This window comes from Cucumis sativus, chromosome 7, assembly GCF_000004075.3.
Source record: "Cucumis sativus cultivar 9930 chromosome 7, Cucumber_9930_V3, whole genome shotgun sequence".
Taxonomy (NCBI): Eukaryota; Viridiplantae; Streptophyta; class Magnoliopsida; order Cucurbitales; family Cucurbitaceae; genus Cucumis; species Cucumis sativus.
Genome location: NC_026661.2, coordinates 9806762 through 9823373, shown reverse-complemented (window position 1 = coordinate 9823373; position 16612 = coordinate 9806762). Strand labels below are relative to the sequence as shown.

General features: G+C 32.5%; 1 protein-coding gene across 4 annotated transcripts; it reads left to right on the top strand.

The window, feature by feature from the left end:
- The first annotated feature begins 801 nt into the window (after positions 1 to 801).
- Positions 802 to 7513, top strand: LOC101217583 (phosphatidylinositol/phosphatidylcholine transfer protein SFH13). Of its 4 annotated transcripts, none has more exons than XM_011660648.2 (15): positions 802 to 1198; positions 2225 to 2327; positions 2530 to 2824; positions 2937 to 3036; positions 3204 to 3470; positions 3961 to 4038; positions 4121 to 4225; positions 4302 to 4351; positions 4429 to 4531; positions 4622 to 4720; positions 4819 to 4932; positions 5021 to 5180; positions 5390 to 5769; positions 5875 to 5949; positions 6764 to 7513. In XM_011660648.2, the coding sequence occupies exons 2-15, from the start codon at positions 2321 to 2323 to the stop codon at positions 6779 to 6781; spliced, it is 1851 nt and encodes a 616-aa protein (XP_011658950.1). In that variant the 5' UTR covers positions 802 to 1198; positions 2225 to 2320; the 3' UTR covers positions 6782 to 7513. The 4 variants fall into 4 exon arrangements, with proteins under 4 accessions (XP_011658950.1, XP_004139763.1, XP_031744833.1 ...); XM_004139715.3 differs by having other exon boundaries at positions 803 to 1198; positions 6761 to 7513; XM_031888973.1 differs by lacking the exon at positions 802 to 1198 and adding an exon at positions 1253 to 1790 and having other exon boundaries at positions 6761 to 7513.
- Positions 7514 to 16612: the final 9099 nt, after the last annotated feature.

Genomic DNA, 16612 nt, shown 5'->3' with positions numbered 1-16612 from the left:
TAATTTTTTAAATATTTCATATTTGCCATCGTCGCTTTTGAATTTCTTCATTCTTTCTTTTCAACTTCTTTCTTCTCTTTTTTTACAATTTTTCTTTTATATTTTTTTGAAATCATGATATTTGTTTTCAATCAATTTTTTTCAAAGTATTATTTGGTTTAAGATTGTGTACCAAATATAAACGATTTTGGTACACGATCTTGAACAAAAATCATTGGGATATTGGTATACGATCGTGTACCAAATGTAAACGATATTGGTATAAGATCGTGTACTAAATATAAAAGATTTTGAAAAAAAGATCGTTGAGATATTGGTACATGGTTGTTTAGAAGAAAAACAAATTGCATGTGTGTGGACAATCACATGTTGACTAAGGTCTTTTGGTATTTTCCATTGTGTGTCGTGAGTTTTTTTGGTTTTTGAATTTATTTCTAAAAATATTTTCATGGTTTCTTATATTTTTTTTAAAAAACTCATACATATATTTATTATATATATATATTATTAATTTAAGACAATTGGAGTAAAAGAAAATGTTGATTGGTAGTCCGCATCCCGTATAACCCAACAACCCAACTTATATTTTAAAGATTGGGTTCGGAATACTTGCTTATTCTAGTTGTCAATCTAATCAAATATGAAAATATGGGTTGAATTGGATATGTAACTCAACTCAATCCAACCTGTTTGTCAATTTTTTTTTTTTTTTTTTGTTCCAAAGAAACAAAACTAAAACATAAGAAATTAGATATGAGAACGTTAAGAAACTATGTTATATATTATTTGGAGAACTAAAATTGGAATCCAATAGAAATGCACCCAAAACAAGGGGGGTGGGGTTACCAAAAGTAAAACGGAGTTGAGCCGCGCACTTCCAAACTCACCAAGTTTCAACCAACAAAAACCCAGATGGCCAGATCTTTCTTCTATTAAGTTCTTCACTTTCACCTTCCTCTTCCTTTGATTTTCTCGAGAAAAAAATATTTCATCTCTGTTTTTTTTTTCTCGAGAAAATTCCTCACAACTACATCAACAACTTCATCTCTGTTCTTCAATTTTTCCATATTCCCTTTCCTCTCCCCTGCTCCTTTTATCTTTCTCCATTTTACAAGATTCCTCTTCCCTCCATTCATGTCTTCTGCTCCTCTTCTTCTCAGCCTACTATTGCCTTCTCTGCTTAGGGTTTTGTCAAGAGGTGTGTGTGTTTTTTATGTACTGTTCTCTGGATTTGTTCTCTAATTCAGCTGCCTATTTTCTGTTTTTTTTTTTTTTTCCTTTTGTTCTTCCAATTCTTTTTGCTGTTTTTTTCCACTGTTTGTGGTGGATTTGATTCGAGATCCGAATGGTGTGCACCGGCATTGTCGAGATTCATTGTGCTTGTGGCTCTCCTTCCGCATTTTTAAGTCTGCGGAAGGGAATTGATGGTTTTTGTGATGAGATTCCTATTGACTGACCACTGTCACTGTTTCTCATGTGTTCCGGAATTTTCGGTTGAAGCTGGAGAGTTTAATGGACATTTATTTTTATTCAGCTTTGCTTTTCGGTTTTTTGTTGATCGCCCGTTCTCGTTACGTAGAAGCACATGGGGTTCTTCTTCTTCTTCTTCTCTCTCACTTTTTCTTTTTTCATTCCCGATAATATGAAAAGTGAGCTGCTGGAAGGTGGAAAATCTTTTACGATTTGACAGCCGTGAAGCCATATGAGAAATTAGGTTTCTGAGTCGTTCTCTGTTTGGATCTGTCTTTAATGCTAGTTTCTGAGCCCACCAAATTCTTCCTTTGCTTCAGGTTATCGGTACTCTTTCTTTTTCGATCGAACTTTTGTATTCGCTCGAGGAAAACTGGCATAAAACTAAATATCGTATACGTTGGTGTGTTGGCTTTGGACGTTTTCATCAAATGGGAAATTTCTATCTACTAATCCTCTTTTTTGCACTCTGATCTTTTGAAAATGCTGCCCAAAGAGTTTCCGAATCTTTAATCTGATCTCTAACGCCATTGAATACAGTCGCTTCTTGACTTTTGACAGAGTAGGAGGGATTTGGAATGGTAGTTTTGCGTGCTGTATTTGTTAGCTATTTCCAATTATTCAGCGAAAAAGGAATCTAAATGCTTCACGCCTACGAAAAATGCAACTTCACTTTCTATGCTTCAATTACGCGTCTTCATGTAATTGATATTGCAGTTTTCTAATGATTTCTCGTTTTTTCCTGCTACAACAGGTTGACGCTCCGGTGCAGATCGTTTCCAGTGGGTTTTGCGTTATTCTCTGAAGCTCATAGACATTTAGCTTCCATACTCATTGTCCCCGAATTGAAATGTTAGGTATGTTTTGTAGTTCATGGGCGTGTAATAAAAAAGCACGGTGCTCTGCATTTGATGCATGTATTGAGCATTGGTTTTGGAGTGCTAAAATGTTGAGAGAATTCTTGATGGATGGACTCACTTTATTTCTTTAGTGATAAAAGTTTGTTTTTATCTTACTATTTGTATTTTCTAACACCATTTCGTTTTTCCTCACTCCAAGGCTTTGAAGGTCCTGGAACTAGTGATGAAATTAGAGAGAGCTTTGAAAATTCTGAAGATGAGAGACGGCTGTCCAAAATTGGGAACCTCAAGAAAAAGGCAATAAATGCTTCCAATAAATTTACTCACTCTCTTAAGAAGAGAGGAAAGAGGAAAATTGACTACAGGATTCCTTCAGTACCCATAGAGGATGTACGAGATGCAAAAGAGGAGAGTGCTGTCCATGAATTGCGTCAAAAACTTCTTGAGAGGAATTTATTACCTGTTAGGCTTGATGATTATCATACTTTACTGAGGTCCGTGCAATTTCTGAAAGCATGCTGCTTTACCAACAATATTCTACTAAGTTCATGCATTTTCTAGTTAGTGTCTACAAGTATTCTCATTCTAATTGTTATATTTCTGTAGATTTTTGAAAGCTAGAGAGTTTAACATGGAAAAGACAATCCGGATGTGGGAAGAAATGCTTAATTGGAGAAAGGAATATGGAGCTGATACTATTCTAGAGGTAATTTTCATATACATTTAAGAGGTCCTCTAAAATGTGCTTCAGTGCTATCTGGATGAGAGATAATTTCCCTCAATATATCATCATTCGGAAAAACTGCATAATGTAGTTGGATAAATTTGCTAATATTTGAACTTTAATATATCAGTGAACTGTTCTATCTGTAGGATTTCGAATTTGAAGAGCTTGAAGAGGTGTTGCAGTATTATCCTCAGGGATATCATGGAGTTGATAAAGAAGGCAGACCAGTTTACATAGAGAGACTAGGAAAAGCCCATCCAAGTAGGCTCATGCATATCACCACGATAGATAGATACTTGAAGTACCATGTGCAAGAATTTGAAAGGGCACTACATGAAAAATTCCCTGCTTGTACAATTGCGTCTAAGAGAAGAATCTGTTCAACGACAACAATATTAGATGTGCAGGGCTTGGTACGATGAAAACAGTCTTGAAAGGTTTTGTCTATTCAGTTTGCTTGAAATATAATCTTAAATACGATCACACTACTGTATCAGATAATGATGAAAAATGTTACTTTGGTATTGTGAGCTTAAATTTATAGAACCACCAATATTTATATTTACTGCTTGATTGAAAGGTTAGGGAAACATTGCTTGGACTTAACATTTTTATCTGGGTATGGAAACTTGAAACTCCTGGATCCTACCTGATCTATTTAGTAAAATTACAAAACCGAAGTTCTTAAATTCAGAGCCAAGTCAAACAGAGTTTGCTTCTGTATGTCTGGCCTATTCAAGAAAATACCAACACACACACATATATTTATCAAGAAATACCAATATATTGATCTTCAAGATTTACAAATGTGTGTATAATATTATCATCTTCGATATAAAAACCTTGACCAACATTGTATCTTAAATAAAATTTAATTTTATGGTACTGATATTTTGATTCCAGGGCATGAAAAATTTCTCCCGCACTTCTGCAAATCTCTTAGCTGCCATGACAAAGATAGACAGTTCTTACTATCCTGAGGTATACACTTCCTTTCAAACATGAACATAACCAATCGTTTTCTCTTGTGCTTCTCTCATTCCCTTTTCTCTTACATCTGCAGACATTACATAGAATGTATATCGTCAATGCTGGGTCTGGTTTTAAGAAGATGCTCTGGCCAGCTGCTCAGAAATTTCTTGATGTGAAGACTGTTTCCAAGATTCAGGTATAGATGTGGTACATACAAGTTACATGCACTCCTTTTTCCTAAAGATGGATTAATTAACTATTTCCAATTATAGGTTCTTGAATCCAAGTCAATTGGAAAGCTACTTGAAGTGATTGATTCAGAGTATGACTACTTACATTCTGTATGTGAATGGTTCTTTATCTTCAGTGTTTACTTTGCTAAGATAGTTTTTCTTTCAGTCAGTTGCCAGATTTCTTAGGTGGCTCATGTACATGTAGTGGCGTTGAGGGAGGATGCCTTCGATCTAATAAAGGTCCTTGGAACGATCTTGATATTATGAAGGTGGTTTTACATCATGTTCCAAATGTACTCTGACTTTATGTTAAGTAGTTCAATTCTTCATCACTAATTAAGCTAGTTTTGTGTTTCTAGGTTGTGCATAATGCAGGAGCCACCTTTGTAAGGCAAGGCCCAAAAGTGGGCAAGAATGAAGCAAAATGTGACTCCCGTGTTCAAATGCCTTCAATGAAGGTAACTTTGGTTTGATCAGATCCAGTCCGAATATTGCATGTTATTGCACGATGTAATTATGATGTGTATATTCACATGCATATTTTCTTTTCCATTAGGGAAGAAATAGTGATACATCATTAGCGGATTCAGGATCAGATCTTGATGACCCGTATTCCCCACTGGGGCGTGCTGGCTCTTTGGTTACTTGTTTGGCTCCCGTTCACGAAGAGGTAAATATTAAAGCATGAACCACATGAATTGTGAAAAATGTGTAGGCAAAAATGCAGCAAGACTAATAAGAATTTGTCCGTTTTGCAGCATAGGACAGCAGATCCAAATGCTTACTACAGTTGTGATGATTTCCTACCGGCTAGTTCAGTAGCTGACAGTGCCGAAGGCATTGGAGGTTCTCAGGGTCCATCTCTTGAAATAATGGAGAATGGAAATTTCTTGAACAACGAATCATCGAACACAGAAGGTACGCAATGCGATTATATTTCTCTCTAATTTTTGGTAAATCAAAGTTTCTACTCTCACCTGGCACTGGAAGGAAGGAATATATGATATCTTCAAATTACCCTTAGATAGTGTTCGGATTACTAAGTTATGTAAGTTATATTGTGCGTTGGTCGTTGGTCAGATTTTTGTTCTCCTTTCTCATAGATTTTTTGTTCCACTCCTTTTCAGATGTCATAGAAAATGAGCATGAAATTCTGAAACAAAAACTTGAGAAAAGAAACGTTCAGTCTATGGGGAGAGTTCTTATATCATTCTGGGTTAAATTGGTAGCAGTTGTTCGTAGTTTACAGTTTCAGTTTTGGAAAAGACAGAACAACATATATCCTTCTAACACAGTACACATTACAAATAACAATGCTGCTGCAATTCAAGTGGTAAACGAAGAAGATTTCGTCGGTCCATGTTTACAGCGTCTTGAAAGGCTAGAAAAAATCTTCGTAGAACTGAGCAACAAGCCTGCTAAAATTCCTTTAGAAAAAGAGCATTTACTTACTGAATCTTTGGACAGAATCAAGTCAGTTGAATTTGACCTGGAGAAAACGAAAAGAGTAAGCTTTTGTTTTGTGCATTTAATTTAATTAGTTATTCATATGAGCGTTGGTTGTGATTGATTCTTGTTACTTATTGCATTTACGTTCATTTCATTGGTTCAGGCACTCCACGCTACTGTCTTAAAGCAACTTGAGGCTGGCGAGCTGCTAGAAAAATTACGAGACTCCCAATGTCAAGTAAGCAGCTTTTTAAAAACATAGGGCACATCTTTTTTGTGTTTGTTTATCATCATTATTATTTTTTTAAAAAAAAATTGTTTTCCTTTTGAAATATAATTCTGACTCTGACTTTTTGAAAGGCAGTTTTCAAAATTCCTTTTTTCCCCAGGATTCTGAAAAACTAAATAAAAACAAAATAAATCATTATCTTCTTTGTACCCATCTCATAACCAAAAATCTTCAACCACAATAATATCAACTTGGAAAATTTCAAACATGGAGAAAGGGATATGAGAGAGGCCTCAATTCAAACGGGGTCCAGCTGCTTATAGTAGTCAAATCCCCATTCATTTTCGGAAAGAAAAAACTTAAACCACACCATTAACGTCGTCTTGTTTTTATAACCATTAACTTAAACAAACATTAGTATGCTTACTTTATGTTTTTGAAAAATAAGTTTACTCTCATATCTCTAAATTTCTTTACTTTTTTCATTCATTGTCTAACATTATAAAGTTTTAAAAATTAGAAGAAGCTGTTTTAGAAAACTTGTTTGTTTCCGAAATTTGACTAAAATTTCAAGGGTTTAGAAAACTAAAAGTGAAACCATTGTGGAGGGGGTCACTGGTTTTAGTTATTATCAGTTTTAAAAAACCGACCTTTTATGTATTTCTTTGTTCATACCAACCTTAAAAACTTCAAAACCTTTTGTTACACTTGTCCGATTTGACTAAAATTTGAAATACATTTGAAAAGAAATTGAAAGAAGGCAAGAATAGTTTGCTTCATTACTAAAAAAAATGTTGTAAATTGTGATGTGTATGCGCAGCAGAGAAGATTTTTGTGTTAGGATTGCAAAATGGGAGGGTGAAATGTAAAAATGGGTCACAAAGCCTATACAAATAGAGTTGAAGGAAAAAAAGGCAGAAAGACAAAGGACGCACGCGGGATTACAAAATCCAATGTTAGATTGGTGGCGGCAAATACATAAGAAGCTAAAACAGAGATAGAGAAAGAAGGAAGCAAAGTATAGAACTCTTACTTTTTCACTCCCCTTTCTTTCTTTTGGTTGGAATCACCTCTACCCTTTTACTTTTTTTACTTTTTTTTTTTTTCTTTTTACTTTTTCCAATATATATAAATATTATATATAAATATATCTTTTTTAGGAAAAAAGAAAAGATATATAGGCAAAGGTCTGACAAAATGTATAGAAAAGGTGGGGGTAATGTTTCCTGTAGAGAGTACAGGGTTTGGAGGTTCCCACTTCCCAGTACAGAAGAAAGAAAAAAGAAAGGAAAAGGGTGAATAACGTAATGTGGGCTTTGCATTTGCAATTACACTCAGCTTCTTCCAACTTCCAAGTAATTTTTTAAATGCTTTTTTTCTTTTTTCTTTTTTCTTTTTTCTTTTTGGTTTTTAAAAGATGAATCATGATGATGTACTTGTAGAACATTAGATTAGACGATGCCCTATAATCCCAACTTCTTACCATTCTGTGAGAATGAAATATGACTCTCTCTCTCTCTCATTCTCTCTCTCTTGTTGTATATGGTTAATCTAATTCTACTCTTTTGTTTCATTCCTTCACTTTTGAGATAAACTGTTATACTACATTACGACTTGTTATTAGGATTCAAGATGGGGGTTTGTGTGAGAGAATGCCAGACAATTGTTTTTTTTTTTTTTTTTAAATATTATTATTGGTGAAAGTAATTCTTTTTTCTTAAACCGAAATTGATTATATTATAATACTAATTACTGTTTTCATGTGAATAAATACATACTCTTGAACATTTGTACTTGGAATTTTGTTTTACTTTATTTCAAATCTCTAAATTTATTCTCCACACTTTGAAGAAAGCTTTAAAATTAGCTATTAGGGTTAGTTTTGAAGTCAATTTTAATAATTGCTATTATCATGCAAGAAAAGACATTTTTGACACATTTTGGTGGTTATTGTACTTTAAATGAATTTCATTGCATAACTTAGTCTATGTAATTTCAAATGTCTTACTTTATTTCATGCACTTTTTAACTCTAAATCTTAAAATTAACTCCTATTATGAGTTTGATTTTTTTTTTTTTTTTTTGCAATGATTAAAAATAGATTATAATCATTTCTTGTGAGATGCCAACTATTAGGTATTTAAAATAAAAAAAAATTGTAGGACAATAGAAAAGGCAAAAATGATATTTTAATTAAAGAACACAGAATTGAAAAAAACTAAAAATTGTGGTTGATAAAAGTAGGAAGAAGGTTGAAGTGCATTATTGAATTGAAGCTACTATCAGCCTACACCGTGACTTTGCAACTATCTTTCAAAAAGATGTTGGAATGACTTTGTGTGTATCATTCTTTCAAATATTTAGTGGAGCAAGAAATAGAAAGGAATGATGGAGGCATTATTACATCATTAGAATAATTGAATTTGTCTATGCATCTTAAAAGGCAACTGTATCTTGATTGCAAATACACCATCAAAGCTAATTTTGAATGCCAATGCTTTATGACATATGTGGAAGTGATTGAAGAAGTGTCTTTAGCAAAAATGATTTTATTATAATTATTATTACTACTTTTTTTTTTTGTAAAGTTTGTGTCATTGATATACTCGAAACTTTACAAACTTGATGCATATGACCATCACACTTTTATGCAACAATGGTTACCTATGGCGATTTGTGGTGTTTTATTCAAACATGTAAGACCGGTAAGTATTTGCCTATGCGTTTTTTTATGCTATATGTAGCCAGACAATTAATTCAACTCAGTTAGAAGGTATGCAAGAGGATATAGTTGCTCTCAATTCACCGATTGATCAAAAAGCTTAAGCTAGTGGGTGAATGCAAATTTAATATAATACTTAAAACTCTCTCTCACTTGTGGACTTGAAATATGATGAAAACTACAAGTGAAAATCAAATTTTAATGGGAAGGAAATAAAAAATGCATCAATTTGAATACATGATGACCTCCTTAGACCACTTGCCTTGATACCATATTAAATCCCTAATGGAACAATATAACATAATGGATATAGACAAATTTAATTATACCATCATCTAACAATTGTCACTCTAGTTGGAGAAGTATTTTGGATCATCATTCAAAACAATAATGCTACATGTTGCAGAGCATCTGGTAAGAGAAGTTTAGTTTTGTTGACTTGTTTATTTGAGGTGGATGTAATGTTTTGAACGAGTGTTTGAAAACTTAGATATGAAATAGAAATAGAAATAGCGTAGCAAGATGTATTTGGGAAAATTATATTGTCAAGGAGGCCGTAGAGTTTTGCTCTGAGTTTATATGTGAAGTTAAAAGTAGATTCAAATATGGACAGATCCATGGTCTGTGTTGGGCTTTTATTTGAATTTTGGAAGCCCAAATTGAGAATAGTTCTGATCTAAAATGACTTTATGGTATGTGACATATATGGAGAAGACATTCCATGGTGCAACTGAGAGAAAGCAAGTGAGAGGTGAGATCTTTTGACTTTCAAAATGAATTTCTTTTGTTTTCAATTCAGAATGAAAAATCTCTCCCTCTTTGGGCTAAAAAATACTCTTAGTTCTTTCTAACTTCTTTGAACTTTCTATCGAGATTTTGCATAAACAACTTGAAGATTCTGACGCATGCATCAAGTAAAGAAGAAGGAGAAGAAGATGAAGACATTATGTGGTTCAGTTTGAACAACCTATATCCACGAAAAAGGAAAGATCATTTATTAGATGGCTACAACTGAAGATAAGCTGCATGCTCTCCCTTTACACAAAATTCTTCTCGCATTTCTTTTACATAACAAAGATTTGTATTTATATTAGGTAAATCAGTTATAAGATATCTTGTAAAGAATCATTCAAAATCATTTATTATCTTCCATTAGTTTTCTCTTTTGTCGGATTGTGTAAAGATAGTTGGATCAAACTCGTCTTTATGTCATTCAAAATGTTGATGAACGTTCTTTCATATGTTAATTAGTATTCAAAATGTAGATGATGTTCTTCCATATATTAACTAGTATGTGCAAATATCAATGGTATTCTTATTTTACACTAGTTGATTATTCATAATAGTAGTAGTAGAGTTCATAATAGTAGAGTTAATATAATTACTACAATGCAAGTCTCTTGTGCTAAAAATAAAAGCCCTCTCATGTTAGATGTGACCTTTATGGTGTAATATAAGAAATATATGAAAGCTTAACTACCATGGTTTATCTTTTATTTTATTTAAATGTGATTGGGTTAAGAATAGAAATGAAATATAAAACAAACGAATTTGAGTTTACTATTCTGGGCCTTAATTGTATTGAGCATAAACTAAATTGATTTATTTTAGTCTTTCAAGCAAAAGAAAGTCTCCAATTTAAAAACTCTGCAAATCGTGGCTGATGACTCCTTTTAACGTCTCCACAAAGAATACTTGAAGATGATATCTATGAAGATGAAATATGAGATATGTTTCTAGAGTGTGACTATGGAGTCAAGCAAAGGAGGTTCGATGTTGATGCATAGAACAAGATTGATGATACGACATCCACATATTTTAGAAACGATTTTGAGAGTAGATGAGCTGATAAATAATGTATTAAATATGTTATGTCATTTACTATACTTCAAATTATATGTCATTTACGATAGAATATAAATAATGTATTTATGTGTTTTTTTTTCTTTCTTTTTTTGCAAATTCATACATGGAGAAAGGAGAATTCAAGTAGTAGTAATGAAGATGATAGAAGTATGATCCCACAACAAAGATAAAGAATATTTGTTCCACGTGGTCAAACTACTAATGTTTGAATTGGCACAAATAAGAGTTATGTTATAGTTTTTGTTCAACAACAAGTTTTGGTGGCATACAAATATTGGAAAATTTTCCAAAAGAGCTAAAAAAATATGTTTTTTTTTATTGTATATTGATACACGTTCAATCATTTTAAGTCATGTGCATTGTCGTTTATTATTTTACTTTTTACTACTTTTTATTGTGATATCATGTAGATTATGTTTGCATAGAGAAAGTTTGGAACTTTTTAGATCATGTTGTTGACTAAAAGGATGAACTATTGCTCTTGTAGGCTTCTCCTAGGGATAAAAAAAAAAGTGGACATCATTTGTGAATGATGGACTAAGTAAGGAATGAGAGGTAACTAATTCTACTAAAATGTTAATAGCAACATTGTTTTGATAGGTAACTTCTACCAATAAATTTTGTATTAAGAGTTTAGTCATCTTTAGAGAGAAGTAAGGTTGAAATGTGTCTATAATCAAAACATTTATCACAAGGGATATGCAAATTTTGTGTATGAATTTATGTCTTTCTAATTAAATTACGTATATTATTCCAATATGTTTATGTTAACTACCGAGTGATTTTTTCTATCGTTCAACTCTATGGAACGAAGCATGGAAAGCAAAAATAATACTTATTTTGATGATGCCACTCAAATTTGCGCTAATATTGTGCAAACATTATGATTACATATAATGGTTGAATCTTTTGATGACTTAGATATGGTGCAAAAATTGAGTGTTTATAGGATGAATTAGCTACAATAAATGACAGTGAAGATATTTTGACTGAAGCATTGGGTATAAAGGAACACAAGGCTAGGGTACGTGTAAGAGGAGTGTATGATGTTGTTTCTCAATCTCAATTATTTCAAGGTAGTTAAAAGGAAGATGAAAATGAGTCAAGTGATGGAAATATCGACACACGTAGCAAAATTCGAATCAATTATACTCTAATTGCATCTAACAATTTAGAAATTAACCTGCATTATATTACCCATTAAATCAAAACTAGGATTTGGATGAACATACCTTTGAAGCTTTCGATTACTCGTAATCTTCTTCCGATCTCAAACTCGAACCACCACTAGTGTTGACCTTCTATTCTTCAGACAAAGAACTAGGTTGTCGGACTCAATGTGAATGAAGGAAGGAGAGAGAGAGATGGACTTAGGAGGAATGAACTTAAGGTTGAGAGTTGGGAGAAAAAATTCTTTGGTGAAGAAATTTTTAAAAAATTAATTAAAGAGTAAAAAGTCTTTAACAATTTGAAAAAGCTTTCTTTAAATAAACATTTTAAATGCAACTATATGACACGTCCAAGTTCACCAAAGTCCAACACATCACGATAAATTCCAACATAAAAAAGTTGAAGGACCATATAAAGAAGAGAGTGTTCGGGTGACAAAGTATCAAAAGATAAATCTCATAGGAAATAATCTTATCCAATGAGATCATTTGTTGGAATTCCTATTTGTATTTAAGATATTTAAATCTTATTTAAATATAATTTCTCTTTCAATATCAAATCGTTGTTCTAAGGTTAATTTAATTTGATCGAGTAAGGAGACCTAATGGACCTATAGATTATGAGCTTCAATGATTCAAGATTAACTCCCTAAACTCTTTTAAACCAACATTTGCTAACTAGCAAAATTGTTCACTGTAGCCTGAAGTTTTACTCTCCTCACTATAAATATATTTGTTCACTTAATCTAACCATCATTGGTAAGTCAATTCTTCATAGGTTGTTTGTAATTACAATTGGATCAAAATATCATTTTGTCCCCGAAATTATTGTTCCTTGAGTCTCAGCTAATCCTTTAATGAAGAACTAATAAATTGAATCCCTCACGGGCCAATGAGAGGGTTGGGCCACTTTCTTAAAACTCGGAGTCAACACTTAAGGGAACAACCTCTTTACTAACCCTAGAAGCAAGTAGGAGTGAATTTCTTCTTGCACCTGATAACTTATAGAAATACAAGTTATTATAGCCTTCTAGGAAGAATAATGAGACCAAAACATATGGTAAAAGTGTCAAAATGTGTATCTTATGTTGGAATCCATAAATATTAACAAATGCACTTTATATAAGGTTCTATGCCCATTTTACCGTGTTTTTAGTGTTCAACGTAGATTTATGAACAAAAGAAGAATTTAGCAAATCGTAGAAGGAACTCTCGTGCAAACTCGATGAGAAAACCATATCAGAATGGGAGAAGAGGTTCACTAGAAGACAAAAGTGGTAGTTGGAGTTGATGTCATGACTTAATGGCAGAGGCTGCTTTTGGCGCTGACACATCCAGAAGAATAGTTTCTCATTCAAAAGCTGCCTATAAAAAGCCTCCTACACATTCACAAAACCTGGTTTGAATGGGCCACCCCTAAGAGAGAGGTGAAAAGGATTAGCCTTTCCCTGTAAAGAGACGTTTTCCCTCTTATTCTTCGGTCAGCCTGTAAGTGAGAACTTAAAGTCTGAGTAAAGAAGAGTCTATGTTCCACTCCCCCTAACTTGTAATCTTTCCATTCTCCTTTCTTTCCATTTTTGTATTTATGTGTAATATATGTTATTATACAGTGGTCGAAGGCCTACATTCTTTAATATATATTACATGTTTACAACTTTTCAATCCATCACATCTTTACTTTTCATTTGTCAATGTGTTGTTCATAGTTTAGGTTTGGTGATAAGTTCTTGATAAGAAGATTAACTTATAATTCTTATTGCGTTAGTTAAGCTATTTTTATCATTTGGTCAGTGTATATCACCAACTATACCTGAGAGAGAAAGTAGCAAGGATATAGATATGCGTATAAGGAGGAGTTCAAAGATAAACTTCACGTTGACAAGATAACTTCCATCATTTGTGTCCCTACGGAAGGAGGACAAGTGTGGGCAATAGGCGTCAAGAGGTTTCTACCCTTAAATGTGAAGCTCTATAAGTCTTATAAGTGAACGCTTTTAGATATACTTAGTTTAGCTAGGCTTAGTCACTTCGATCCCGAAAGGTGAGCAAGTGTGGCGTTCAAAGACACTGAGAGGTGCTCGCCTTAACCATAAGCTAGTTAAGCAAGTTATATCACTTCAAGGCTTTCATAGGGCTTAATCACCTGGTAGCACTAGTTATTCCTTCACCCTCTTCCTTATTACAAGTTAGTTCATGCTTGCACCCCATTCTCACAATCACCTTCATTAAATTATCTTTACAAAATTCTCTAGTGTACATAAGTAGATATAATTCAATGTTATACTTTGTTATACTATATAGACTTCTTTTGTACTGCTTGATTGACAAGTAGACTCTAAAACAAAGCTTTGATATCAATTTCCTATGTTCGACCCTAGATCATCTAGGAAAACCGATTGTTTCGCTTACACTTGGACAAGCAATAGGAAAACTTGTACACAACAAGGACTTAGAAGTACATGATGAAGAGATCTTTATCGAGCATTTTGGCATGTTATGATCTTGATCAATGACGCATCATGTAGAATGAAACATCAACATAAGCAATAGCACTATTTCCCAAGTCTTAAATCTTTGTTGCTTAGAAGTAGATACGCATGCAGGACATTACATTTTACTTTCCTAAGTCTGTGGAGTTAACCAATCAAGTCAAGTTGTTGGCACTATTAGGAGTGTTAAAAAAATCGATAACTCGGCTTATCCAACTCGACCTGGTTATTCATTATATATATAACCTAAAACCTAAACTAGATAAATGAAAAGCCCACTTTGTGCCTGCCTCTCCTTCAACCTTTTCGTCATTGCAAATGCACACAACAGTCTCCTTCAAAAGAACTTCGCCATTCGCCTCCTCTCTCTATCGTTCACCTCCTCTCTCCACCTCACTACTACAAAAATTGGTTTACTTGTCCTTAATACAGTATCAAGTAAACGTATACTTGACGTTTTTAAAAGCGTTAAGTAATTGACTGTCAAGTATAGTCACCTTACTTGACACTAAAAAACCGTCAAATATACATTTACTTGACACTGTATTAACGTCAAGTAATCTATGGCACTTGACGCTTATTACGTGTCAAATAAGGTTGTATACATGATGCCTTTTACGTGTCAAGTAAAGTCGTATACTTGACACTATTTACACGTTAAGTAAGATATTATATTTGACATTATTTGCCCATCAAATAAGATAATATATTTGACACTATTTGCCCATCAAGTAAGATAGTATACTTGACACTATTTGTCTATCAAGTAAAATTGTATATTTGATTCAAGTAAGATAGTATACTTGACATGTATTTAACATCATGTATACAATTTATTATTATATTAAATATAAAAAAATTCCATTTTCTGTTTTCGGCATTATGTACATTCGCTTCAATAAAACATATATATCAATAAAATAAATTCTACAATTAGTAGTTACACAACAAACAATGACAAATAATTTAGTACAATAAATAAACCAATAATAATTTCATTAATCTCAACAATGTCATCAACAATTACACAATTTCAATCTAATATAGTCAACTAAAATTTTCTATACGTGGCCTATTCCAAAATCAACAATAATAATTGCTATCTTATATAACCAAAAACACGTGTGGTATACCAAGACTAAGGAAGAAATTGCTTGCAAGTGAACAGCTGGTACACCAAAGATGTTGACCTCTGTCGAATTTGGATATCTTCCATACGTATCCTTGACTACAATCAGAATTTACAATTAATTGACTAAATAGCTCCAAAATGTAAAAAGTAAGTACCATAGAATAACACACCAAATGAACATGAGACTATAAATGTTACCTTCTAGAAAAAGTTTCGTAGCCTTGGAGTTCGTCTTCCTCTTCCATGCACAATCAAATACAGACTCCAGTAACAAGTAACTAGAGTTAAGCATTCAAAGGAGATCTGGTTTTAAAACTTTATCATCAGGCACAAACTGACGAATGAATTTTCCACTACAATAAGAGACAATGACATAGTAAGCACCAAGAAGAATTTGCAAAAGTAACACGTGAGGGATGACCATGTTTGAAGCATTAAGGTTTAAGATAGTCTCAGTATCAAAGAACTAAGGATATCAAACCCTAGAGGATTATCAATTTTTGGTTTGGTTTTTTAAACAATCGGTAAAATATAGATACTAAATAAAAAAAGATGGAGGTGAAAATATATGGCTTGAATTAAAAAAAAAGGTTACCGATTGAAGCCAAAGGTAACGTGTCTCCAAGTCAAATGGAGAACTATCACACCATTTTGAATTAATATATATTTGGTACTAAACAGGGAAAGCTAAATAAGATCATAAAACTCAATGCAACTCGAAGAGAAAAAGGGGAGATAAAATGGGAAGAGAAGGGACAAACATTTGTAGTAACTTTATTTTAATAAAATAATTTTTAATAAGTTTATTTTAATAAATTTATTTTAGGAGCATTTTTAAAAATGAAAAAATAAATTAAAATATTTACAAGCTATAACAAAATTTTGGATTCTATCACAGATAGTTTTCTATCACTGCAGCATATCAATGACTATCATTGATAGAATTTACTATAGGTTGTAAATATTTTGTAAAATCTACTATTTTTAAAATTTTCCTTTAATAAGTTTATTTTAATAAATTTATTTAATGAAATGAGGAAAATAAAAAGTATTTTTATATTTTTATACTTGACAAATCAAAAATGTTAAATATACTTGACATTATTTCCTCGTTAAGTAAATATTAACTATACTTGACGTGAAAAGAATGTCAAGTAAAATCTGCACTATACTTAACGGTAAAATACCGTCAAATAAATTTTGCACTATACTTGACGTGAATATAAAAGCGTCAAGTAAAAGCTAACGTAAAATAATTAAAAAATTTATGAAAATTTTGCTTTCTTCAAACTAT

Bases quoted from the DNA above. Each gene is read 5' to 3' on its own strand.
- LOC101217583 (XM_004139715.3), top strand. The intron at 4,039-4,120 runs GTATACACTTCC...TTACATCTGCAG, and splicing joins ACAGTTCTTACTATCCTGAG to ACATTACATAGAATGTATAT. The intron at 4,532-4,621 runs GTGGTTTTACAT...TTGTGTTTCTAG, and splicing joins ACGATCTTGATATTATGAAG to GTTGTGCATAATGCAGGAGC.